Genomic DNA, 22525 nt, shown 5'->3' with positions numbered 1-22525 from the left:
TTCTCAGCCTTCTGTAGAGGGGAAAGAAGGTGGCAAGTTTTTGTAGGAGGAACACTTGTTTGAGGCCCTTAAAATTGGCAAAGGCAAGTCTGGAAACCTGTCTACCTGAGCAAACTTCAGCTTGTTTAATATGGTTAGTGGGCGTTGGGCACAGAAGCCAACTAGTCCTAGCTCCAACACTTGGTAGCTGTGTGACCTCGGACTGAGTGGCTTACTCTGCTTGGATGTCAATCTGTAACTTGGAAATAAAACCACGACTGGCCTAGCCTCCCTCCTAGGGAAGGTGTGATCTCTGGTGGCATCAGGGATATGAAGGCATAGCCAATGCATCAGCTATAATTTTAAAATGATTGGAACTGCTTGGAAAAAAAATCAGGAGAGTAGAACACGGATCTGTTTCCTCTCCTGGAAAGCAAATTACTTGTGCCCCTGAAGGCAAAAAGTAAGTCAGAATTCAATTTCTTAATAAAACAGATGACTTCTAAGCCTTTTGTCACATATCTGTTAGTATTGGTTCTCCAAAGACAGTCTGAAATTCATTTCATAATCCATGCTCTCTATTTTTCTTTTATATGACTCTGATCAATGCAGCTAATGTAATTTCAAAATCCATACAACAAATAAAAATTACACTCCAATCATACCTTACCATATACAAGACCCTTAAAGTCAGAGAGTATCTTATTCATCTTTTCATCCCCAGTATTTAGCACCGTACAAAAACAGAAGCTCAATAAATAACTGCTAATGAGTGACTAAATGAAAATCCATATATATATATATGCATGCATGCATATGTGTGTGTGCGTGTGTGTGGTGTGTGTGTGTAGTGGATGTATGATATGCTGCCAAATGTATATCCTGAGCAATTTTCAGAATAATTAGACATTTGAAGTCTATCCAAGACCGAACGTTCATTTCTCATAGAACTTGTGTGAGCATTTGTTACAAACATAAGAAATATTTTATCAGAATCAAGAATTTTATTAGGTACATTTGATACACTCATGGAGAAGGAAACAGTCATATTGCTTACTCCAGCATGCTTCAGCTTTTCATGCCTGAGTTTCCCTCCCTGCAAATAGTGTCAAAATATACAGATCTTGGCAGAGGAGCTAATACCACTACAGCCACTCTCTGTGGGGTATCATAATAATACCAACTATCCAGCAGGTCAGCTTAGAACTCAAGTCCCTAACAAGTACAAGCACTTCACGCTTGAAACTTTAATACTCTTATGAAGATGAAATGAATAATGTCAATGCCAGGCCAGAAAGGCCATAGTATACAACTTTTATAATGCTCAAACCCAGCCTCTGTTTCATGGAATGCTGCCTCATAGTCTGTATATGAATAGAGATGTAGCCCTCACTGTGCCCATCTGGAGTACAAAAGCCCTTTGTCTATGTAGTGGAGGATGCTAGTTATATAGATCTGGCTACCTCTGCATTGGAAAATCACCGTAGCAAGTTTCTTTTGTTGGGTTTTTTTTTCCAGTAGCACACCTGGCTACTACATCCCTGGATTTAAAGGAGGTGTCCAGCTTCATCAAGAGTTTTGCATACTTAAATGAAACCTACATTGCTCAGTAGGAGTGGGGGCTATTTGGTGACACCCACCAGTTCAGCCCACTTGCAGTCTGGCAGCCTGCATGGCTCGAGTACTTTGGACCTTACAAGGTCAGGACCATGAGCTAGAAAACAAATCCCAGCTGCTTAAATTTTTAACTTCACATTTTTATTTTTATTTTTAACCTACCAATGCATGGATAAAATTGTTATACTCAATTCCATCTCCTAGTTTCTGTTTCCTTCTCCTATTTCTCTACCAAAAAAAGTAAATTGAATAGCTCATTATGTCACAGAAGGAAGATACCAGTTCCCAACTCTCACTTATGAACCATAATTTGTGAGTTGGATGCCCTATTTTTAAGGGAATGTGGGCAGGGAAGAATCAAGAGAATGCATATCCTATAGTCCCAGAGGAGGTAGCCTTCTGGTTACGTAAATATAACAGGATCCCAAATCCTTTTGTGCAACACTCATGTTTGCAAAGAGAACCTAGCTACTTTATGTGTTTTTATAATTAATTTAATCTTCCTAAGGTCATTGCTTAATAGTAATGATAGAGGTGTAAGGATAGGGTTTGGGAGGAAAGGTCCTTTATCCCAACAGAAACAATTAATTAGAAACACTTCATGTAAATTTGTAATTGAGTTTTTCTTCATAAGAACTTCTACCAGCAATTATTTTTCTATTAAGATATTAAGATTCTACCTCTGCAAATCTAACCTCCTTTTACTTACTCTTTTAAAGCCTTCATTTATTTCATTTCATGAAAATTGCTTCTTGCCGTTGGATATAGACCATGAAAGTATTATATTGATTGTAATTGCAATGCTTTCTCTTCTCCTTACTGCAGACAGGCTACTACTAAAACCAACAAAACATAGCTTATTCATCTTAGTAGATTTGAGGTAGGCAAATAAAAGACACACGAACATCTTAAAACAACCAACTTTGCTTACTACAATAACAATTTAATTTTTTCAAATGATTAAAGATTTAGAAGTAGATGGGGCGCCTGGGTGGCTCAGTTGGTTAAGCGTCTGCCTTCTGCTCAGGTGGTGATCCCAGGGTTCTGGGATCGAGCCCCACATTGGGCTCCCTGCTCTGCGGAAAGCCTGCTTCTCCCTCTCCCACTCCCCCTGCTGGTGTTCCCTCTCTATATAAAATAAATAAATAAAATCTTAAAAAAAAAAGATTTAGAAGTAGATGCTCTTCTTTAGGCTGCCCTATCAGTGTAGAGATGGGTAATATTAGCCCTCTCCTAACTGCTGATGCTCCCACACTGACCTAAGCTAAATACTCCCTCACTTTTAGCCTCAGTCTCTTCCTCAGAATTACTCTTTCCAACTCCTATTCCCTCACAGTCCTGCTTGCTCTCAGATAAGCTGATCAGCTAATCCATATCATGTTAATATACTATTCCAACAACAACAAAAATAGGTGACTTGTAACAGCCTTACTTGGACTTCTACTCTGGCTGAGATGGAGTATCAGGAACTGGATTTATTCTCCTGCCTGAAATAATTAAAAAAAAAAAAACATAAAATACATGAAACTAATTTTTAAGACAGTGGCCATCAGGCAACAAAATACAATTACCCCTAAAAGATGGAAAAGAAGTGAAGTGTGTCCTATAACAGCCCCAGCTTGCTGCCTGCAGTAATTTTCTAGGCCATGGTACAGGGATGGAGACTCCAGGTAGAACACACCACTTTCCCTGGGTCTAGGGAGACCAAGGTAGCTAGAGTTATAGGACAGACATCAGAGAAGAAAAAATGACACATAGAGAGAATTGTGGAGCTCTGCAAATGGTTCCTCCTCATCTTTAGCTGAGTACTAAATCAGCATATGCATGTGAGAAAACTATCCCAAGTTAGGGAAAGAATAACCCAAAGGGATTAAAAGTAAATGTGCCTAGTACTCAGTGCCAGGAACAGTGCCTGATCCCTTCATCCAGCTCCTTTAGCCAGACTAGAAAACCTCATTACTGACTGGGCATTTTGTAGAGTATTCAGAAGGGTTTTGCCTTACTAATGGGGGAAATTAATCCCATGCTAAATACAGTCTGTTCCCACCTAACAAACCTTAAAAGCAAGACCCAATAAGATCAAACTGTTTAAAAGTAACTTAACCATGTTCCAAAACAAAATTCAAGAATATTTATAGGCATAGAAAAATATCTGGCACTCGACAAGGTAAAATTCAGTGTCTAGTATACGATCAAACCTTACCAGACGTGCAAAAATCAGATAAATGTGACACCTAGTGAAAAGGAATGTCAGTCAATCCAAAATGACTCAGAAATGACACAGATGATAGAATTAGTAGGCAAGGACACTAAAACAGTTATTATAACGGTATGCCACATATTCAAGGAGCTAGATTATGTGGTAGAAGAATTTGCAGAAGAGATTCCAAAGACAAAAAAAATTATTCAAATCAAAATTCTAGAGATGAAACTGTGAATGATGAAAGATAAGGTGGATGGGATCAATGGAAGATTGCACATTACAGAAGAAAAAATTAGTAAACTTGAAGACAGAGCAATAGAAACTATCCAAAATAATAATAATAAAAATGAATGAAAAAAGAGAAAGAACAGAGCATCATTGAGCTGTGGGAAACTTTCAAAAGGCCTAATACATGTAAGGGGTGGAGACAGAAAAAATATTTGGCCCAAAATTTTCCAAATTCAATGAAAATGATAAGCCCACAAATTCAAGCTCAAAAATCTCCAAGCACAAGTAATATGAAGAAACCTACACCAAAGCACATTGTAATCAAATGGCTGGAAAATTGTTTTAGAAATTTGTCTCCCCGCTAAGGAAATTGCTTTCTTATAGCCCATTTCACTGCACCTGGAGGTAGAAAGGTGTCCTTCTTATTCCTCATCATCACTCCTGGACTATTCTTTCTCATACTTCCCTTAAAATATTCTCACCTTTGAATTTTATGTTATCACAGTAAATTACCCTCTACCCTTCATTATTTGTCATCTACTGCAGTAGGTTACTCCCTGTCCTTAATATTTTTAGCTCTTGGTTCACTGTTCCTCTCCCCAAGATTGCTATTGTACCATTTCTTGGCAATGTCAATATATAAATAAATGATCTTTCTAACACTTTGCTCAGTTCCTTGACCACCTCTCTATTATAAATTATGTCCCTCACTGCTCCAGTGGTCTTGCCTAGAACTTATCATTACAATAAATCACTCCTTTCATATCTCTATTTTATACATTCTATTCCTGGCCTTGCTTCATATTTCACCAAGAATAGATCTTCTACAGATTTCCCACAAATACATCTAACTACCTACCAGCATCAGAACCATCTACTCTTCATTCACTAAAATAAGTGAGCCATTCATACAGTCCCTTCCTTGTGTATCCAAGTCCATCCACTCTTCATGGACTTAATCGATTTGTTCTCCCCTCTCTTTTCTATACCATTGATGGTTCCCTCTCTAGTGGCTCATTCCCTTCAACTTGTAAACGTGCTGTTATTGCACCTACTTGAATAAACAAACAATAACAACTCACCCCCCCCAACACACACCTCATTAAAAAAAAAGCCATTTTCCATAATTGAAGTAACTTCTTATTCTGTTAATTGGTAATTAAAGGGAAAGAATTAAGCTTTTAGGAAAAAGTATAATTCATTCTCAGTTGATGAAAAAAGCTCGTCTTTAAAAAAAAAATTCCAGCTAAAAATGTAGGGGAAAATGATAAATTTGAAAATCATCATCTAAAGTTCTCCAGTTAAATAATTGATTCAGGTACTAAATGAAATATAGAAACAGAATTTCCACACAGTACCAAAATATCACTGCACAGATTGTTTGCTAATTACAAAAGGGAAACCATGCCTTTATAAGTATAAATATCTATTGGATACAACCCTAACCAAATAATACAGAAAAATAGAAATTTAGAATCACTAGACAACCCCATATTAGTGTCTCCTAATGAAATGCAAAATGAAGTGCACAACATCACCCATGAAATATTACTGACAAAAGTATTTAACCTAATCTAATCAAGCCTTTGAACTTGTATGCAGGAAATTTTATGTACTTCATGGATGTTATGTACTCCATACTGCATTTCATTAAAAGGGATAGACAGATACACACATATACATATAGATTTTATTTATTTATTTGAGAGAGAGTGAGAATGAGCATGAGCAAGGGGTCGGGGGTGGGGGGAGAAGAGGCAGAGGGAGAAGCAGATTCCCCACTGAGCAGGGAGCCCAATGCAGGGCTCAATCCCAGGAACCTGAGATCATGACCTGAGCTGAAGGCAGACACTTAACTGACTGAGCCACCGAGGCACACTACATATATATATTCTTAGGGAAAACCAAAAAACAAAAACCACTTTTTCTGAATCCTACCTTCCAGTTTATTCACTGATCTTTTTTGTAGCAAAACTTGAAATATCATATGTAATTTCTGGTGTCAATTCCTCCCCTCTAATTCTCCCTTGAACTACTTATAGTCAGACTTTCACACCCCAACATGCCACCCAAACTATTCTTAACATAGTCACCAATGTCCGCCACCCAAACTATTCTTAACATAGTCACCAATGTCCTCCACATTGCTAAAACCGATGATCAATTCTCAGTCCACAGCACACTTGATATAGTACTGATGTCTGACCACATCTTCTCCCTGCCACCAATGATCACAGGTCTTTATGTCTATGGCTTCCTTCTAGCCTATCCACAAACACCAGCTTTGCTTCACCATATTCTAACAGAACACTTATTCCTTGAAATGCACCATGGGTCGGTAGAGAATTTTAATGTTAAAAGACCCTCAATCACACATTCATTCTACAAACATTAGCTGGTCACTTTAGCTCAAATTCTTAGTGGGTACAGATAGATGAGACAAGGTCCTTCCCGTCAAGTTAAGTGGGGAGAAACAAACACAGAAGATAATTACCATACAAAGTGGTGCATATGGAGAGATTTCAAGGTATCATAAGAACACAGAGGAGTACTTCAATTTGGCTAAGGAGGATCAGGTATGACTTTCCAAAAGCGATTATGTCTGAGGAGTTTAAATTTTTTCACCATTAAAATGAGTGACCTTAGATGTGCTGCAGAAAATCCCTGACATCAATTTGCCCATCTGTAAATCTGGGATGTTAAAACTTACCTCACATGTTTGTTTTGAGTGTCAATAGAAATGAAAAATGCTTGTTGAAGTGTCGTGGGAGTGTTACCTATAGTTTTATTAGTTATATTATCCTTCTCTGGCCTCTTGCCCACCACCATCCACACAGAAGCAAGTACTTTGGAAAGTATAGTATCTGTTCAGACAGCTTCAAGCATCTGAAGAAATGAACTTATTAGCTCAGTACCTAAAATTCAATATCTTGAAAAACTTAAGTGCTTCTTATTTTTGTTCTAGCCTTATGCATCTTTCTGATATTTTGTTGAGGGCAATGTTATCACGTTCATCTACACAACCCTAGTCAATATGCATTGATTTGTGTTCTAATATTCATGAAACAATGCTCGGTTTAAAAGCAATCTTCTGTTTTGGGGGTCTATTGTATGCCACAAATGAACAGCTAATAGACCTATAGTTACTGACGGCTACATCAGAGAGACCGCTAATGCACCAGCCTGATAGACTATAAGGGAACTTGGAAAAAAATATAATTCACATAAAATTCTCTTAGCAATTAATTTTCTCCCTAACATGTTTCTGGAACCCAGTGTGTAGACTGATAAACTGGGTAATATTGGGAGAGGGAAAGGAACTCATTGATAAGATTCCTGTGCTTTATCATCAAACACAGCACTGACCTCTGGTTTCCCCCCATAAAGTGCCAGATATCTTCTATTGCTTTTTAAGATAATTAGTAGGGGAAAATCTCTTAGAAAAAAAAAAAAAAGCACTATGAATTGGGTATTGTGGTGGTTTTAAAAACAATCACAAATTTTTTGATACTGCTCCATCTCTATTACCTCCTCTTAAATATGGGCAGACCTGTGACAGCTTTGATCAAAGAGAGTAGAAGTGATATTTTGTGATTTCCAAGGTTACCTCACAAAAGGCCATGCAGCTCTACCTGGGTCTCAGAACTCTCACTCTCCTGATGCTCCCTCTGGGATGCTTCCATTCAGAACCCAGCCACCTCACTATGAGAAGTGCAATCCACATGGAGAGGCCACGTGTACGTGCTCCTGTCAACAGCTCCAGCTGAGCCCAGCCCTTACGTCATCCTGGCCCACATATCAGACATGTGAGTGAGAAGTTTCCAAATAATTCCAGCCCCCATTCATTTGAGCCATTGCTCAGCCATGTGAGTCTTCCCAGCTGAGGCCCCAGACTATGCAGCACAGACAAACCATCTCCATTATGTATTCTGAGTTTCTGACTCACAATCGTTATTTTACACTACTACATTTTGGGAGACTTTGTTTTGCTACACTAAATAACTGGAAATGGTGGGTCATAAATGCCATCAATGGTAACAATTAAAATATCTAGCATTAAGATAACCAGAAGAGATGAATGTGCTTTTTTCACGCTGGAAATATACAGCGTTCATCTGAACAGATAAAAAGGTTTCTCAGCATGGAAAGCTGGACTCAGTACTTAGAAAAATTTTCAGTGAGATGCTGGGACAACTCATAGTGGGTTTTTGTTTTGTTTTTTTGTTGTTGTTGTTGTTTCTTGGTAAAATAGTTTTTTCCTCTGTCAAAATGCAAACCAACACAGTGCAGGGGTGAGGGGGAGCCACACAGTATAGCCTATCTTTTGTAGAAGAGAGGATGAGATTTTTAAAAGCCTCACCCCACTCTTGCCCAGCTAAGAAAAAAATCCTAATACCCATTATAAATATCTCTTGTAATATTAAAACAAAAATATTTTAAAAAAATATTTCCAGGGCCCATCTGGCTCTGCTTCTGCACAGAAAGGGTTAACCTTCGATATTTGATCTCAAGGTCAGAGGGTGGGCTGGTAAGGAGAGGCAGATTGGGAAAGGGAGGTGGGGGTGCTAAAAAACAGAGGGACAAACCAACATATCTAATGCCCTCCAGAACATCCAGAAGCAAGTTGGGGGAGGATACCTGTTAGAGACTAAGAAACCAGTGCTGTACCCCAAGATTGTCTCACTCCTATCCCCCAGTCCCTGACACTCTTAATCTGTCCTTTCAGGCACCACTATTAGGTCCCAATATCAGGATCCATCCTTTCAGCTCACTACCCAGCTTTTAAGGTCCTCTCTAACAGGGATCAGCCCCCTCCCCAAATAAGCATGAAAAAAGCTGGAGGTCCTTCCTGGGAGGAGGGTATTTCAGGGGTAAGCCACTTTTGGGATCCCCTTTCAATCCCTGATCAGACAGTAAATGTGGTGCTGCCTCGTCCTTGGAAAGCCTTGCCCTTGGAAACTTGGTCTGCATTCAAGGCCTTGAGCTTGGACTGGATTTTCCTTGGGCCAGAACCTGGATGTGACTAGAGACCTGTTTGTGAATTTGGGTCTTCCCTGTTCTCAGCTTGATGTAGCGGGCAATCAGTTCATTCCAACCATACATCTTGCTTTCATCAGACAGGATCATTTTCTTCCAGCCACATGGCGGGTAGATGGCCAGGGCCCTCGGGAAGCTCTGCTTGATGTCCAGACTCCACACAACTTCTGCATCTGAGCCCCCATCTCCCCCAGCCCCCTTGCTGTCAACAGTGCCTTCCTCACTTCCCGTCCAGCCACTGCCATTGACCAGAGGGCCCCAGCCCAGGGTTCCCCCATCTGGGCCTGCTGGCCTGGGCTGGGGAGTCACAGATGGGAGAGGCGCTGCACAACTCATGGTTTTTTGGGGTTTTTTTTAAAGATTTTATTTATTTATTTGACACAGAGAAAGAGACAGCGAGAGAGGGAACACAAGCAAAGAGAGAGGGAGAGGGAGAAACAGGCCTCCCACTGAGCAGGGAGCCCGATGTGGGGCTCCATCCCAGGACCCTGAGATCATGACCTGAGCCGAAGGCAGATGCTTAACGACTGAGCCACCCAGCTCATAGTGTTTTAACTATATTTGCTAACTTACCAGTCAAGTCAGAAAGACAAAAAATAGATATAGATATAGATAATATAGGTATAGATATCATTGTTTTTATTGTCCTGTCTCATCAGTCTCATTCTCTAGATATGCGAGAAATAAATTGGAAAGCAAAACTGCAGGTGAGTGGGCTTCTTTCTGTTAACTATATCAACCCTAATGTTATAAAATTATTTAATAGAAATAATATCATGGGCTTTTCTCAATGTTGTAGAGCAGATGCAAACTCTAAGTTTTGACATTTCAGATCTTAATTCATGTTAAAAGATAAAGACTTCAAAAATAAAAAAACTAAATAATATTTATAACTGCCAAAATCTGTCTTTTTTAATGTACAAAATATCTTTTAATTGTTAAGTTCATAACCCCAATGTAACTCAATATTTTTTTCTAAAAGATGTTTCATTACTAATTAAAAAAGCAGAAGGTATCCCCTTTTGCACCAAAGGTTGTAATTTTCCATAGCTTTGACTTTCGTTTAATACACCGTTAAGAACATATTTTTGCTGAATTTTAAAATTCTACCATTCTGGGAGGTAAAGAACTAAGTGCTAAGTGAAATGTGAAACCATAATCTTCCTTGGAAATGTATTTCTCTGAGAAAAAATTAAAATGTACCAAATATATCTCTACAAAGAAAGGAAGGACATTCTTACTGATGCCTACTCCAGGAATAACCTCCCTGGGGAGAATTTTGAAAGGATTAGAGCATTTTAAATGTCCTGAACTAAATTAGTTAATTAAAAATATGGGTGAGCAAAGTCCACTGAGGTTAAAGGCAGAAGAATAGTCAGCAATCACTTATCACGGTGCCCTGTTTCAAGGATTTCAAGATACCTGATTAACAGTGGCAATTCTCATTTAGATTCGTTATCTGATGGAGCAGAGTTGTTATTGATCTAACAGTTGACCTCACTGCAGGCTTAGGGTGTGACAATAATAATCTCTCCATACAGTGGGCCTGCAGTCATTGACAGCTTGAGTAATGATTAGATAAAACACATGATTAAATAGCTAATTCCTAAAAACTCTCATTCCATTTCTATTGATGTCTCAGCTTTTCCACATGCTTCATATCTTACCTTTCTATCCTTCCTTCTTTATTTCATCCTCTCCTCTTCTAAAATGATTTATGAGTTTTGGAAAAGGAAGTTTTAGTAGAGTTAAAATTGTTAGGCAGGAAAACTTTTCCTGTACCCTCTTAGATTCAGTGACTGGGCACTTGCAAAGTTAACTGACAAAAGACCCATCAACAGGAGAAAAAGAATACAAATGTATTCGTATTTAGCACGCCTAGGAGTTCACAGGAAAAAAGTGAAACTTAGGCAGTTAGACGATAGGATTTGTATACCATTTTAACAAAGGAAAGGGGGTTAGGTTTTGAGGAACAAAAAATTGTAGGAAAGTGACTAAGAAATGTCTGAGGAAAACTAATGGAATAGAAGGGTTATCTTAGCAGGTTTGTTTGTGCAGACTCATCTCGATGGGACTGTTGTAAAGAGTTGTTCTCTTCTTCCTGGTACAGGGGAGGGAGACACCTTCACAGAGTAATTTATGCCCTGCTTTTAGGCAGATCAGCGGAAGGCAAAAAAAACCTCTTCCTGATCTCTTGATTCTCAGTTGCCTTCAGTTCAAAATAATCCTTATGCTAAAGTGGCATCTTTGGGCTAACATATTCTGGGCCCCTTCAAAATTCTTTTATTTCAATATATCTTAATGATAGTGACTAAGAATGTCTCCTATGTCCACTATATAAAGTGGTAATTTTACACAAGGGGACAAAACCTGACTAAATACTAGATTTAAAATACTATAATTTTCATAAAGAATGGAATACAGACACAAAATCAATGCTTTCAGAATTTTTTCTACTAAAAATTCATGAAATGTCTGAAAGCAACGGGCTTGAGCTACATCAACACAATGCTCAAACATCTGGAGAAGAAGTGGAAAATGCAAGCAATTATCCAGATACCTCGTCTACACAAAATTCAGCTCTCCAGATGTTTGTTTTCCCCCAACCAAACATAGATGATTGACAGAAATCCTTTCACTTCTATTTTTGTATATGAACATCCCTCATCTACTCTTACTTTAACAATGGACCACACCTCCTGTAGAGGGGCTCTAATCTGTTTCCTTGACCCAGCTTCTTTTCTTCTTTCAAATGTGTACGGATTTTTTGAAAGCACAAATGAAAGAAAAAAACAGTAAATTGCCTGTACCTTCTTATTTTAGAGTAAAGTAACTGTAGAACAATGGCTGGGTGGTTCGAATTTTCTTTGCAGCATCTAGCACACCAGGTGCAGTCAATAAACATTAAGCCATCAAATAAATCAGAATTCCAAAATGCTGTCTGCATTGAAGAATACATTATAGTCAGCTGCTTTTGCAGCAGGGTGAATTTCAGAAAAAGACCCAATTGATTGGCTTTTCTCAAATGTTAATGTGCATACAAATCCCTGGGGATGTTGTTAAAATGCAGATTATGATTCAATAGGTCTGGGGTGGGGCCCAAGACAATGCATTTCTATGGAACACCCAAGTTATACTGAAGTTGCTGGTACACAGCTGAGGAGCAAGCAGACTGATTACTGGCCAGGGGAAAAGACCAAATCTGCCCCTTCATCCATTCTAAAGAATATCTATTTTACACAATATTCCAAATACATTTAATTATCAAAGGAATTTTTTTTTTGAGAGAGAGATAGAGCAGGGGGGCTGGGACAAGGCAGAGGGAGAAGGAGAGAGAGAATCTTAAGCAGGCTCCAAGCCCATTGTGGAGCCAAAGTGGGGCTCAACCTCAAAACCCTGAGATCATGACCTCAAAATCAAGAGTGGGACGCTCAACTGACTGAGCCACCCAGGCACCGCTATCAAAGGAATTTTTTAAAAAAATAAAACCACTTTTTTTAGTCTAAATATTTTTAAACAATTATAAACCATCAAGATGTAAAAAAAAAAAAAAAAGAAACTTTTAAAACAGAATCTGTAATCTAAATTTAAAAGGGCTGGGATGCCTGGGTGGCTCAGTCGGTTAAGTGTCTGCCTTTGGCTAAGGTCATGATCCCAGGGTCCTGGAATCGAGTCCCCCATCAGGCTCCTTGCTCAGTGGGGAGCCTGCTTCTCCCTCTGCCTGCAGCTCCCCCTGCTTGCTTGCTCTCTCTCTCTCTTTCCCTCATTCTCTGACAAATAAATAAATAAAATATTTAAAAATAAATAAATAAATTTAAAAGGGCTATTTACCTAGAGGGAAAAATGGTTTGCAAACTACTAGTGAGATCAGAATCAACAGGAGGAAAGAGCAGAAAAAAAGAAAAAACCTGGTTTAAAGCTAGATGTACAAACACAAACCAGTAGTTACTTTAGTACAGGTCTTAAAACAAAAAAGTCGGTCTTTTAATCCTACTTGTAACAAAAAAAATTAAATTATAAATAAGTTACATCTTCGAGTATAAAATAATAAACATCATGAATGCATCCATGATTTCAATAGACTAATAGATTGGATTGTCTGTTGTGAGAAAATCTTTATGATTCAGTTATATAATGTGTTTTCTTAAATTGTTTCCTTTACCATTCTACCTAATCATCAAGTAGTGTTTGAAACAGAAAAAAAGTCATTAATTCAGTCAACATTTAACTCACTTTGGAAAACACTACTAGGCGCTCTCTGGGATTGTAGTGCTGATCCGACATGGATTCTAGAGTGAATCTTGTAGTCTAATAGGAAGAAAATACACATACACAAATAACTAGAATATGAATTCAAAGTGTAACTGCCATGATAAATAATATGCAAATAATGGGTTTCAGAAATTCAGAAGAAGCATAAGCAGAACTGTGGTTGGATAATAACTCTTTCCCAGAGTTTCCTGAAATGAAATACCTGCAGAGAGCACTTGATTTTCTGAAAAGATTCCCAGATCCCATTATTTAATGATTATGAGAACTCTCATTTTGTATATCCTCTTCCAATTCAGACTAAAATGGATCCTCATTTGATGAAAACACCAAGACAACATTCAAACAGCACTAACAATTCCCCAAACGAATACCTGCAGTACTCAATCCCAGCTTTCCAAATGTGTCTGCAACCACTAGTCTGCTAGTAAATGTTTAACAATCAGCTCGGGGTTCGGGAGGTGGGGGAAGAGAAGCTACAATTTGTAGCATTTACTGATTTCTGTGGTGTATTCTCACCATAACTGATTTTAGGCTACTACGGTGAGGTCACTGAAACCCACACACAGTCAGCCACACACATACCTGCTGCCATTTAGTGGTGAAGAAGGATGCAGGCTGGATGCAAATCCTAGTTCTGCTGTGCAAACTTTGTAAGTTCCTCAACCTGTCTGGGCTTCACTTTTTCTTTTGTAAAGAGGGACTACTAATAAAATCTGATTGTTCTAAGGCATAAATAAATTAATATGTGAAAAAATTAACATGTGAATGTTCACCACTCAGTGCTGACTATTGTTGTGAACCTTAACAATTCTTTTGAAAACTAATCTCTGGGCAAGTCTCTAATCACAGTCTTTACTCACAAGGTCCTTCCATAAAGTAGTATTTCCAACATCTTTTTACAAATAATCCTACCAGTCATCTCCTCCTGGACACTGTTAAGACTCCGAATCTTAAAATAAGAGGTCTGCATAGTCATGAAAATACTCGTTCTCTGGACCACTATATGAATATTCTGAAAGATTTAGCAAATATATTCATTCAGTATTGAGTCTAAGAGACCTTCTCTTAAACAAGTTTTGACGAGGATATGGAGAAAAAGAAAGGAACCCTCTTGCACTCTCAGTGGGAATGCAAACTGGTGCAGCCACTGTGGAAAACAATATGGAGGTTCCTCAAAAAGTTAAAAATAGAACTACCCTATGATCCAATAATCCCACTACTGGGTATTTACCCCAAAAATACAAAAACACTAATCACAGGGATACATGCAGCTCTGTACTTATTGCAGCATTATTTACAATAGCCAAGTTATGGAAACAGCCAAGAGTCCTTCAGTAGATGAATGGATAAAGAAGAAGTGGAATATATATATATACACATATATATATAAATACACACACACATACACACACATATACGTATATATACACATTATATATACATATATATAATGGAATATTATTCGGCCATAAAAAAGAAGTCTTGCCATTTGCAACATGCTAAGCAAAACAAGTCAGTCAGAGAAAGACAAATACCATGTGATTTTACTCATATGTGGAATTTAAGAAACAAAACAAATGTGCAAAGGAAAAAGAGAAGAGACAAACCAAGAAACAGGTTCTTAACTATAGGGAACAAACTGATGGGGGTGACGGGGATAAAGGAGTGCACTTGTGAGGAGCACCAGGTGATGTTTGGAAGTGTTGAATCACTAAATTGTACACCTGAAACTAATATAACACTATTTGTTAACTAAGTGGAATTAAGAATAATAATTTATGGGCATGTGGGCAAAGCTTAGTGCAGCCATGGCACTGGCCTTGCTGCAGCAGGACTAGGAGCTGCAGGGGGCAGCCAAGCCCCCAGGAACCAGGTGAGGCCAAGCCCAGCAGGGCTCTGGTGAAGCGCACCAGGAAAGCGAATGCAACCCAAGCCCAGAAACCATGGTACTCAGCCAAGGGAAATGTGCCCGAGCTGGTACTTGCTGAGTTCCTGATGTGAGAGAGTCAAGTCTACCTCGGAGTAAACCTCAAGTTTATGACCAGTGTAAAAAGCATGGTGGCTGAGTTGGTCACTCAGCAGACTGTGTGCCAGAACTGGGGCCATAAGGCCTGTGACCAGCCTATGGCCAAGATGAAGAAGAAGGCGGCGGCTGAGGGCACCGTGTTCACTGAGGAAGACTTCCAGAAGTTCCAGCAGGAATACTTCAGCAGCTAGGCTCTTGGGAGGCCACAGTGGGAAAGGCATTCAGACCCAGTCTCCCCCTCTGACCTCACAGCCTCTGCTTGCCTAGCACAAGGAAGCCCTTGGGCTTGGGGAGTGGGGAAGGGGGTGGTAGGTGGTGCTGGAATGGAGCTGGTGAGCTGGAAGTCCTGGGGAGAATATGCAGTCAGACCAGAGCTGTATAGGCTTGGGAGGAGCCATCTACCTGCCTGAAAACTGACTGTTTTGTTTGCTTTGGCCCTAGTAGAACTGCAGGGCTGTTTGCTCTAGAGAGGTTACTAGGCCCTTGGGGCCACACCTCTAGGAGTAGGAGGAGGGGTGCTGGGTGGGCTTCCGGGTTCTAATAAATGTGGACCCAAGAGCAAGAAGATAATATTAATAATAATAATTTTTAAAAAGAAAGAAAGAAACCTTCACTTGACATAATGCTAACAGATTATACCACTCATTTAGGATTTGGACTTTTTTCTGTTTTATCTTGGTCTCTAATTACATGGCATCATCGTAAAATATTAAAACTAGAATGTGACCTTGAATTGCAGTTCTTTGTGTGTTATCTTAATTCCCACTGCCATTCACCTCATTTATGGCTCAGACCATAAACTACTTTGGGGCCAACTTAGGTTTTCTATCCATCACTATTTCTCCATTGCCCTTCCAGGACTTGGCACATAATAGTTGATAAGTATTTATTGAATTAAGATGATTTAATACTCTTTCCCAAAATAAGTTCCATTAACTTATTCCCAGAAGAAGCAAAATAAGGATTACAAAGCCAAAATCCTGGAAACTATACCCCCTCTCTTCTCAAGAATCATAAGACATGTTAGCATATTAAAGAATCTGCAAAGTTTTGCAGTTAAGACACCTGTTTAAAATTATTTAACCTAGGGGCACCTGGGTGGCTCAGTCGTTAAGCATCTGCCTTCTGCTCAGGTCATGATGCCAGGGTCCTGGGATCGAGCCCCACATCAGGCTCCCTGCTCCATGGGGAGTCTGCTTCTCCCTCTCCCACTCCCCCCGCTTGTATTCCCTCTCTCGCTGTGTCTCTCTCTGTCAAATAAATAAATAAAATCTTTAAAAAAGATTATTTAACCTAAAATTTTCTATTCAAGGAACTCCTTTTGATAGGGTAATTATAGTGTTATTATCCATAACTGGACATCTTTGAGAGTGCAATGGGGCACTTTTAATTATTATACCAGACACAGGAATAAACTGGGCCTATATGAAATAAATCGGACATATAGTCATTGTACCTATGGACAGAAACGTGGAAATTCCCACAACTACTGTTACGTCTATATATGGATCAAAGTTTAGAATACAACAATTGACCTAAATCCCTTATTTTACTGATGAGAAACATGAGGTCACAGAGAAGTTCAATTACTTCCATTGGCAAATCTCTTGGAATTCAGTTAAAAGGCAGAGCTGTGAATAAAATCCAACTGTTGGAATGACATTTCCAAATCAGTTTCTGATTTGTTCAATCCTGAATGTGAAAGTTAATTTGGCTGTATTTTCACAAAGAAGAAAAGAAACACTAGATTTATATGCTTCTCTCAGAATATCAGTTTGTCATGCAGGAAGCACCAATTTTATGTAGGTTCAAATGTAAATCAGATGTCAGCTGGAGACCCTGGTCTCTTTGGAGATCTAGGAATAATTCTCTTGAGCTCTCAACAATTCCATGACCTAACAGAAGGCCAAAGTTCTGCTCCAGCTTCTGGAACTTTCCATGGGCCTATTGCTCATGGCCAGCTCTGCCTTCTGGGCTCATGGTTTCTCTATGATATACTACATTAACATAGTCATAAAACAAGGTTCACTTGCCCCAAAACAGATACACCCTTACAAATTCTTAAAAGATTTTGAAAAATTTTATAAGAGGAAAAAGGAAGGATTTACTTCACAGCAAAGCAAATAAGAGTCACAATTAAGCTATAGCATTTTGGTTTTTTTAAGCCCCAGATGCTTAAAATAATGCTACATAAGCTATAGCATTTAAAAAATATTTGTATTAAAGAGGGCACATACCGAATGGAGCACTGGGTGTTATATGCAAACACTGAATCATGGAACACTACATCAGAAACTAATGATGTAGGACTGTCGCCCACTGTCGCCAAAATGTCTACAAGTGCACCTGCAGGTTCAAGTGCTGCCTCTGGCAGCAACCGAAGACTTCAGCAGACACAAAATCAAGTAGATGAGGTGGTGGACATCATGAAAGTCAATGTGGACAATGTGTTGGAAAGAGATCAGAAGCTCTCAGAGTTAGACGATCGTGCAGACGCGCTGAAGGCAGGAGCGTCCCAGTTTGAAACAATTGCTGCCAAGTTGAAGAGAAAATATTGGTGGAAGAATTGCAAGATGTGGGTGATACGGATTGTCGTTGTGGTCATCATCATCATCATTGTGTGGAATGTTTCCCCGTGAAGAACCAGTGCAGCCCCAGCCTGCCATTCAAGAAAGCTCTTCAAGACATTTGACTTAGAACCTGCTATATTCTCGAGCTTGCCTACTGTTCTGTCTAAACTGATTATTTTCTGTTTGTTACCATAAAGTTTAATTTCTAGGCAACGTGCCTTTGTAATGTCATAAGCACTCCAAACTTGAAGTGCAGCCACCCGGCCCACACCTGGCCTGGCGCCTTCACAAATTGCCATGAGGCTGACAAAGAGGATTTCTTAACTTCCTGAGTGTCATCACCTCGAAGTAATGTCTGATGCATTGGTGTTAATTCCAGTTAAGGGAATTTGTTCCAAGTTAGCTATCCTTGCCATCTGACATCTTCAGAACCATATTCTAAACCTTTAGGTAATCAGATTTCCAGTTTGTGCCTTCCAGAAAGAACACTACTGCCTAACGCAGATCTGTAACCATAACAGGTTGTGTCTTATTTTGCTACTTTTCGGATTCCCTAGAACTCTCTACTGTTTATAAGCAAAAAAACAAAACAAAACAAAACAAAACAAAAAACGAAACTAATGATGTAATGTATGGTGATTAACATAACATAATAAAAAAATAAATAAAAAATAAAAAATATTTGTTGGCTCTCCATGCTATGAATTTTCACTGGCCCTCATCTTCATATCATCTTCTGGTTATTCACCCTTACTCCTCCTCCCTTCTCTTTCTTCTTTCTATCCTCTCTCTTCTTCTCTACTGGGTATTTGACCACAAATTTTTTCCCTTATGCTCATAAAAAAAAAATTGCTTTTCCTTTGCCCTACCATACCTTGGTATCACCTAATATCCTAATCTGTGATATGAATCGAGTGTGGGAGTGTACTGGGGGTCCTCTGTCCCAATCATTTCTTCCAATGAAGATAGAGCATGCTTTACAAGGAAACCAAGTAAAAATAATATTCTGTGTCTCATTAAGCAATTATATAGCTCAATCTGAAGATAATTGCATTTACTCAGAAAGAAATGATGGTAACCTGGACTAGGGTGGTAGCAGTGAAAACAGGAAGAAATGGACAAATACAAGAGACCATTCAGAGTAGGAAGCCACAGGTATTGGTGGTTGATTGAAGAGATGAGGATGAAGAGGAACAATCAAGTATAATTGTCGTCTTTAGTTATCTGGCGTGCACAGCTGGAGAGTAGGGGGTCCCATTTACAAAGACAGTGAGACTGAGGAGGGAGCAGGCTCAGAGGGGAATATAATGAGGTTGGTTTTGGAGATGTTGGATATGAAGTGCCCATGAGACAACCTCTGGGAGATGCCTCCTAGACAGGGAAATGTGTGTGTGTTTGGCACTCAGGACAGTGACAGTAAGGGCACAGGCTTTAGATTCAGAAATAACTGGCTCCAAGTTCTAGCTCTCTCGTTTAACAGGTGCATGCCTTAAGCAAACTACTAGAATTCTCCATGCTTCTATCTCTTCATCTGTACAGTAAGACTTACTATTACACTTCTATATTGAGAAGATATCTCAGGACACCACAGATAACATGTATGAAACTCTTAGCACAGCTCAATAAAAATAAGTAATTCAAAAGATACTTATTCAGCAAGTGGCATGAGGGACTCACTGTGGTGTGTCATCGGCCCTGCCTGGCCCCTTGAGTGCCTACCCTCCTGGCCGGCCATGGGGAGAGGGGGGGATTCAGGCACCAGCCGAGCTCCTGCTCGGTTCCCTGGCCAGTCCGGGGGATCTGGGCACCGCTTCAATGGTGGCTTCACCGGACCCACGGACCAGGTTGCAGCCCGAGCCCCAAGTGGATGGTATCATGAGGCACCTGCTGTACTTCTGCCGCGGTTGTGTGGGGCTTCAGCCACAGCTCCAAACAGCTGGGCATCCCCACAGCCAACTTTCCAGAACAAGTAGCTGATAATCTTCCAGCTGATGTATCCACTGGCATTTATTATGGTTGGGCCAGTGTTGGAAATGGAAATGTTCATAAGATGGTGGTGAGCATAGGATGAAACCCATATTACAAGAATACAAAAAAGTCTATGGAAACTCATAGAATGCATATCTTCAAAGAGGACCTCTTTTTTTTTTTTTAAGATTTTATTTATTTATTTGACAGAAAGAGAGATAGCGAGAGCAGGAACACAAGCAGGGAGAGTGGGAAAGGGAGAAGCAGGCTTCCCGCCGAGCAGGGAGCCCGATGTGGGGCTCGATCCCAGGACCCTGGGACCATAACCTGAGCCACCCACTTAACGACTGAGCAGCTCGGGCTGTGACCCGGTCTGCGGGTCCGGTGAAGCCACCATTGAAGCGGTGCCCGGATCCCCGGACTGGCAGGGGAACACGAGCAGGAGATCGGCAGGTGCCTCAAAGAGGACTTCTATGGGGAGATCCTCAATGTGGCCATTGTTAGCTACCTCAGACCAGAAAAGAACTTCGATTCTTCGAAAGAGAAGAAATAAGAATCCCTTATTTCAGCAATTCAAGCTGATATTGAGGAAGCTAAGAAACGACTAGATTTACCAGAACATTTGAAATTCAAAGAAGACAATTTCTTCCAGGTTCCTAAAAACAAAATAATGAATGGCTACTGATAAAAAAAAAAAATCATCTTATTCTTATTTATTCATTCACTGTTTTCTAATATTTTACTGCTCATAACTCCTTAGTCATTATATATTGAAAATCAGACATTTTTGTACAGCTATGAATTGGTTTAAACAGTACAGTGTCTTTACCACATTATGTTTCAACTGTTCAAATTAAACCCATCATGCTATACTACTAAAGTGATTCACTTTAAAAATCAAGATTCTTTTTTTATGTAATATGTTGATTAAAATGTACCACTAGAAAAAAATATATATTTATTCAGCAATTCCTATGTACCAGACACTGCTCTAAGCATCTTATATATATTTACTAATTTAATCTTCACAACAATCCTGTATCATAGACAATATTATTTTCTCCACTTTAAAGATGAGGGAACAAATGCAGAAATGGTAAGTAGCTTGTAATACTTATAAAGCAGGATGTGATGGATCTGAACCTAAGCAGTCTCGCTTCAGAGCATGCACACTTAACCACTGCACTGGACTTAATATTAGCTAAAATTATTATAATTATAGCCTTGGAAGTCCCCAGAAAATGATGTGGGAGCATGTGAGTAACTAAATAATGATATTAATAATAGCTAATTTTTACTGAGTGCTTATTTTTTGTAAGGCAATATGCTGAATATTTTACATGGATATCTCAACAGTGTAATTTTCTCAACAGTCCTATGATGTAGGTACTATTATTCCTCTCATTTTGAAGATGAAGAAACAGACATGGAGAATATTAGTGGTCCTGACCAATGTCACAGAGATAAGTAATGGGGTCAGATTCAAAACCAGACAATCTGACTGTCACATTCTAAAAAGAAACATTAGAGAGGCAAAAAAGAGAATGTAAAGATGAGAAGAAGGTATAAGACAGAGTTTTGAGGAACAAATAGTTCCATCATCCTGTTAAGAAATCTTTTAAAATGCAAGCAATCACCTTTCACTGCCTTTGCCAAAGAGGGCTGGCAAACACTCCCTCCTCCACCGGTTTGCAGCACATTGCCTGTACCTGACTTAAAGCACCTGCTCATGGTGCCACCGTGACACGTTCACTTGTCTTATAGGGATGGAACCCTACCATTGCAGGAACCCTCACTCATCCCCTTGAGCAGCCAGTGCCTTCAACAGCCCTCCTATAAACATCTGCTGAATTAGAAAGCAGGGGAGAGAGCCAGAGAGAAAGGGGAAGGAGAAGGAGCAAGGAGGCAGCAGCAAGAGAAAGCTTCTTGCCCTGTCTCCTAGCCTGAGCAGGAAAAAACTAGTTGTAGAATAGGATGAGAAGTAAAATTCCTTTCCAGATTTTTCTGCCACCTGATAGGTTTTAGAAATCAGGATGGTCTTTGTAGAGGAGGTGACGAGGAAGCCAAGTCTGGAAGGGAGAAAAAGAGCTTCCCTTAGACATGAGAATGGTGAGGAAAGAAAGAGGACATTTCAAGGTACATTTGGGAGCCACTCTCTATTTCTTGATAAATGCAATGATAAAGTGAAAGAACTCAACAGGGCCCATGATAAAGAACCTTATGTGCCATTCAAAGGAATTTAGGCTTTAGCCTGGACAGTAAAGGATCTCACACTCATAAGCCCCTAAGAGCCAGGACAGATTGAGGGGACCTCCATGTCAGATTGGACAGCACTTGCCCTATCTATAGAAACAGCTTCCACTAAGCTTCAGCCTTCTGGTGCCATGCTGGAATACAGATCCACAGTGGCCAGATATCCAACCCCCCAAAAGGAACCAGAAATCTACACTTTTGTGCAAAATAACCTGTTTTAAATACTGACAAAGGAAAATCACTGGATGTTTTTTTTTTAATTTTTTTATTGTTATGTTAACCACCATACATTGCATCATTAGTTTTAGATGTAGTGTTCCATGATTCATTGTTTGTGCATAACACCCAGTGCTCCATGCAGAATGTGCCCTC

The 22525-nt window shown here is 39.5% G+C and overlaps 1 protein-coding gene and 2 pseudogenes across 1 annotated transcript; all 3 read left to right on the top strand.

The window, feature by feature from the left end:
• Positions 1-15144: 15144 nt before the first annotated feature.
• Positions 15145-15553, top strand: LOC110570765 (annotated as a pseudogene).
• Positions 15554-17675: 2122 nt separating this feature from the next.
• Positions 17676-18102, top strand: LOC110570764 (vesicle-associated membrane protein 3-like). Its single transcript, XM_044915745.1, has one exon. It carries the CDS (start codon positions 17693-17695, stop codon positions 17999-18001), a length of 309 nt encoding a protein of 102 aa, XP_044771680.1. The 5' UTR covers positions 17676-17692; the 3' UTR covers positions 18002-18102.
• Positions 18103-19741: 1639 nt separating this feature from the next.
• Positions 19742-20585, top strand: LOC110570763 (annotated as a pseudogene).
• Positions 20586-22525: the final 1940 nt, after the last annotated feature.

This window comes from Neomonachus schauinslandi, chromosome 1, assembly GCF_002201575.2.
Source record: "Neomonachus schauinslandi chromosome 1, ASM220157v2, whole genome shotgun sequence".
Taxonomy (NCBI): Eukaryota; Metazoa; Chordata; class Mammalia; order Carnivora; family Phocidae; genus Neomonachus; species Neomonachus schauinslandi.
This window is presented reverse-complemented; position numbering and strand designations above follow the sequence as displayed.

Bases quoted from the DNA above. Each gene is read 5' to 3' on its own strand.
- LOC110570764 (XM_044915745.1), top strand. From the start codon at position 17,693: ATGTCTACAAGTGCACCTGCAGGTTCAAGTGCTGCCTCTGGCAGCAAC.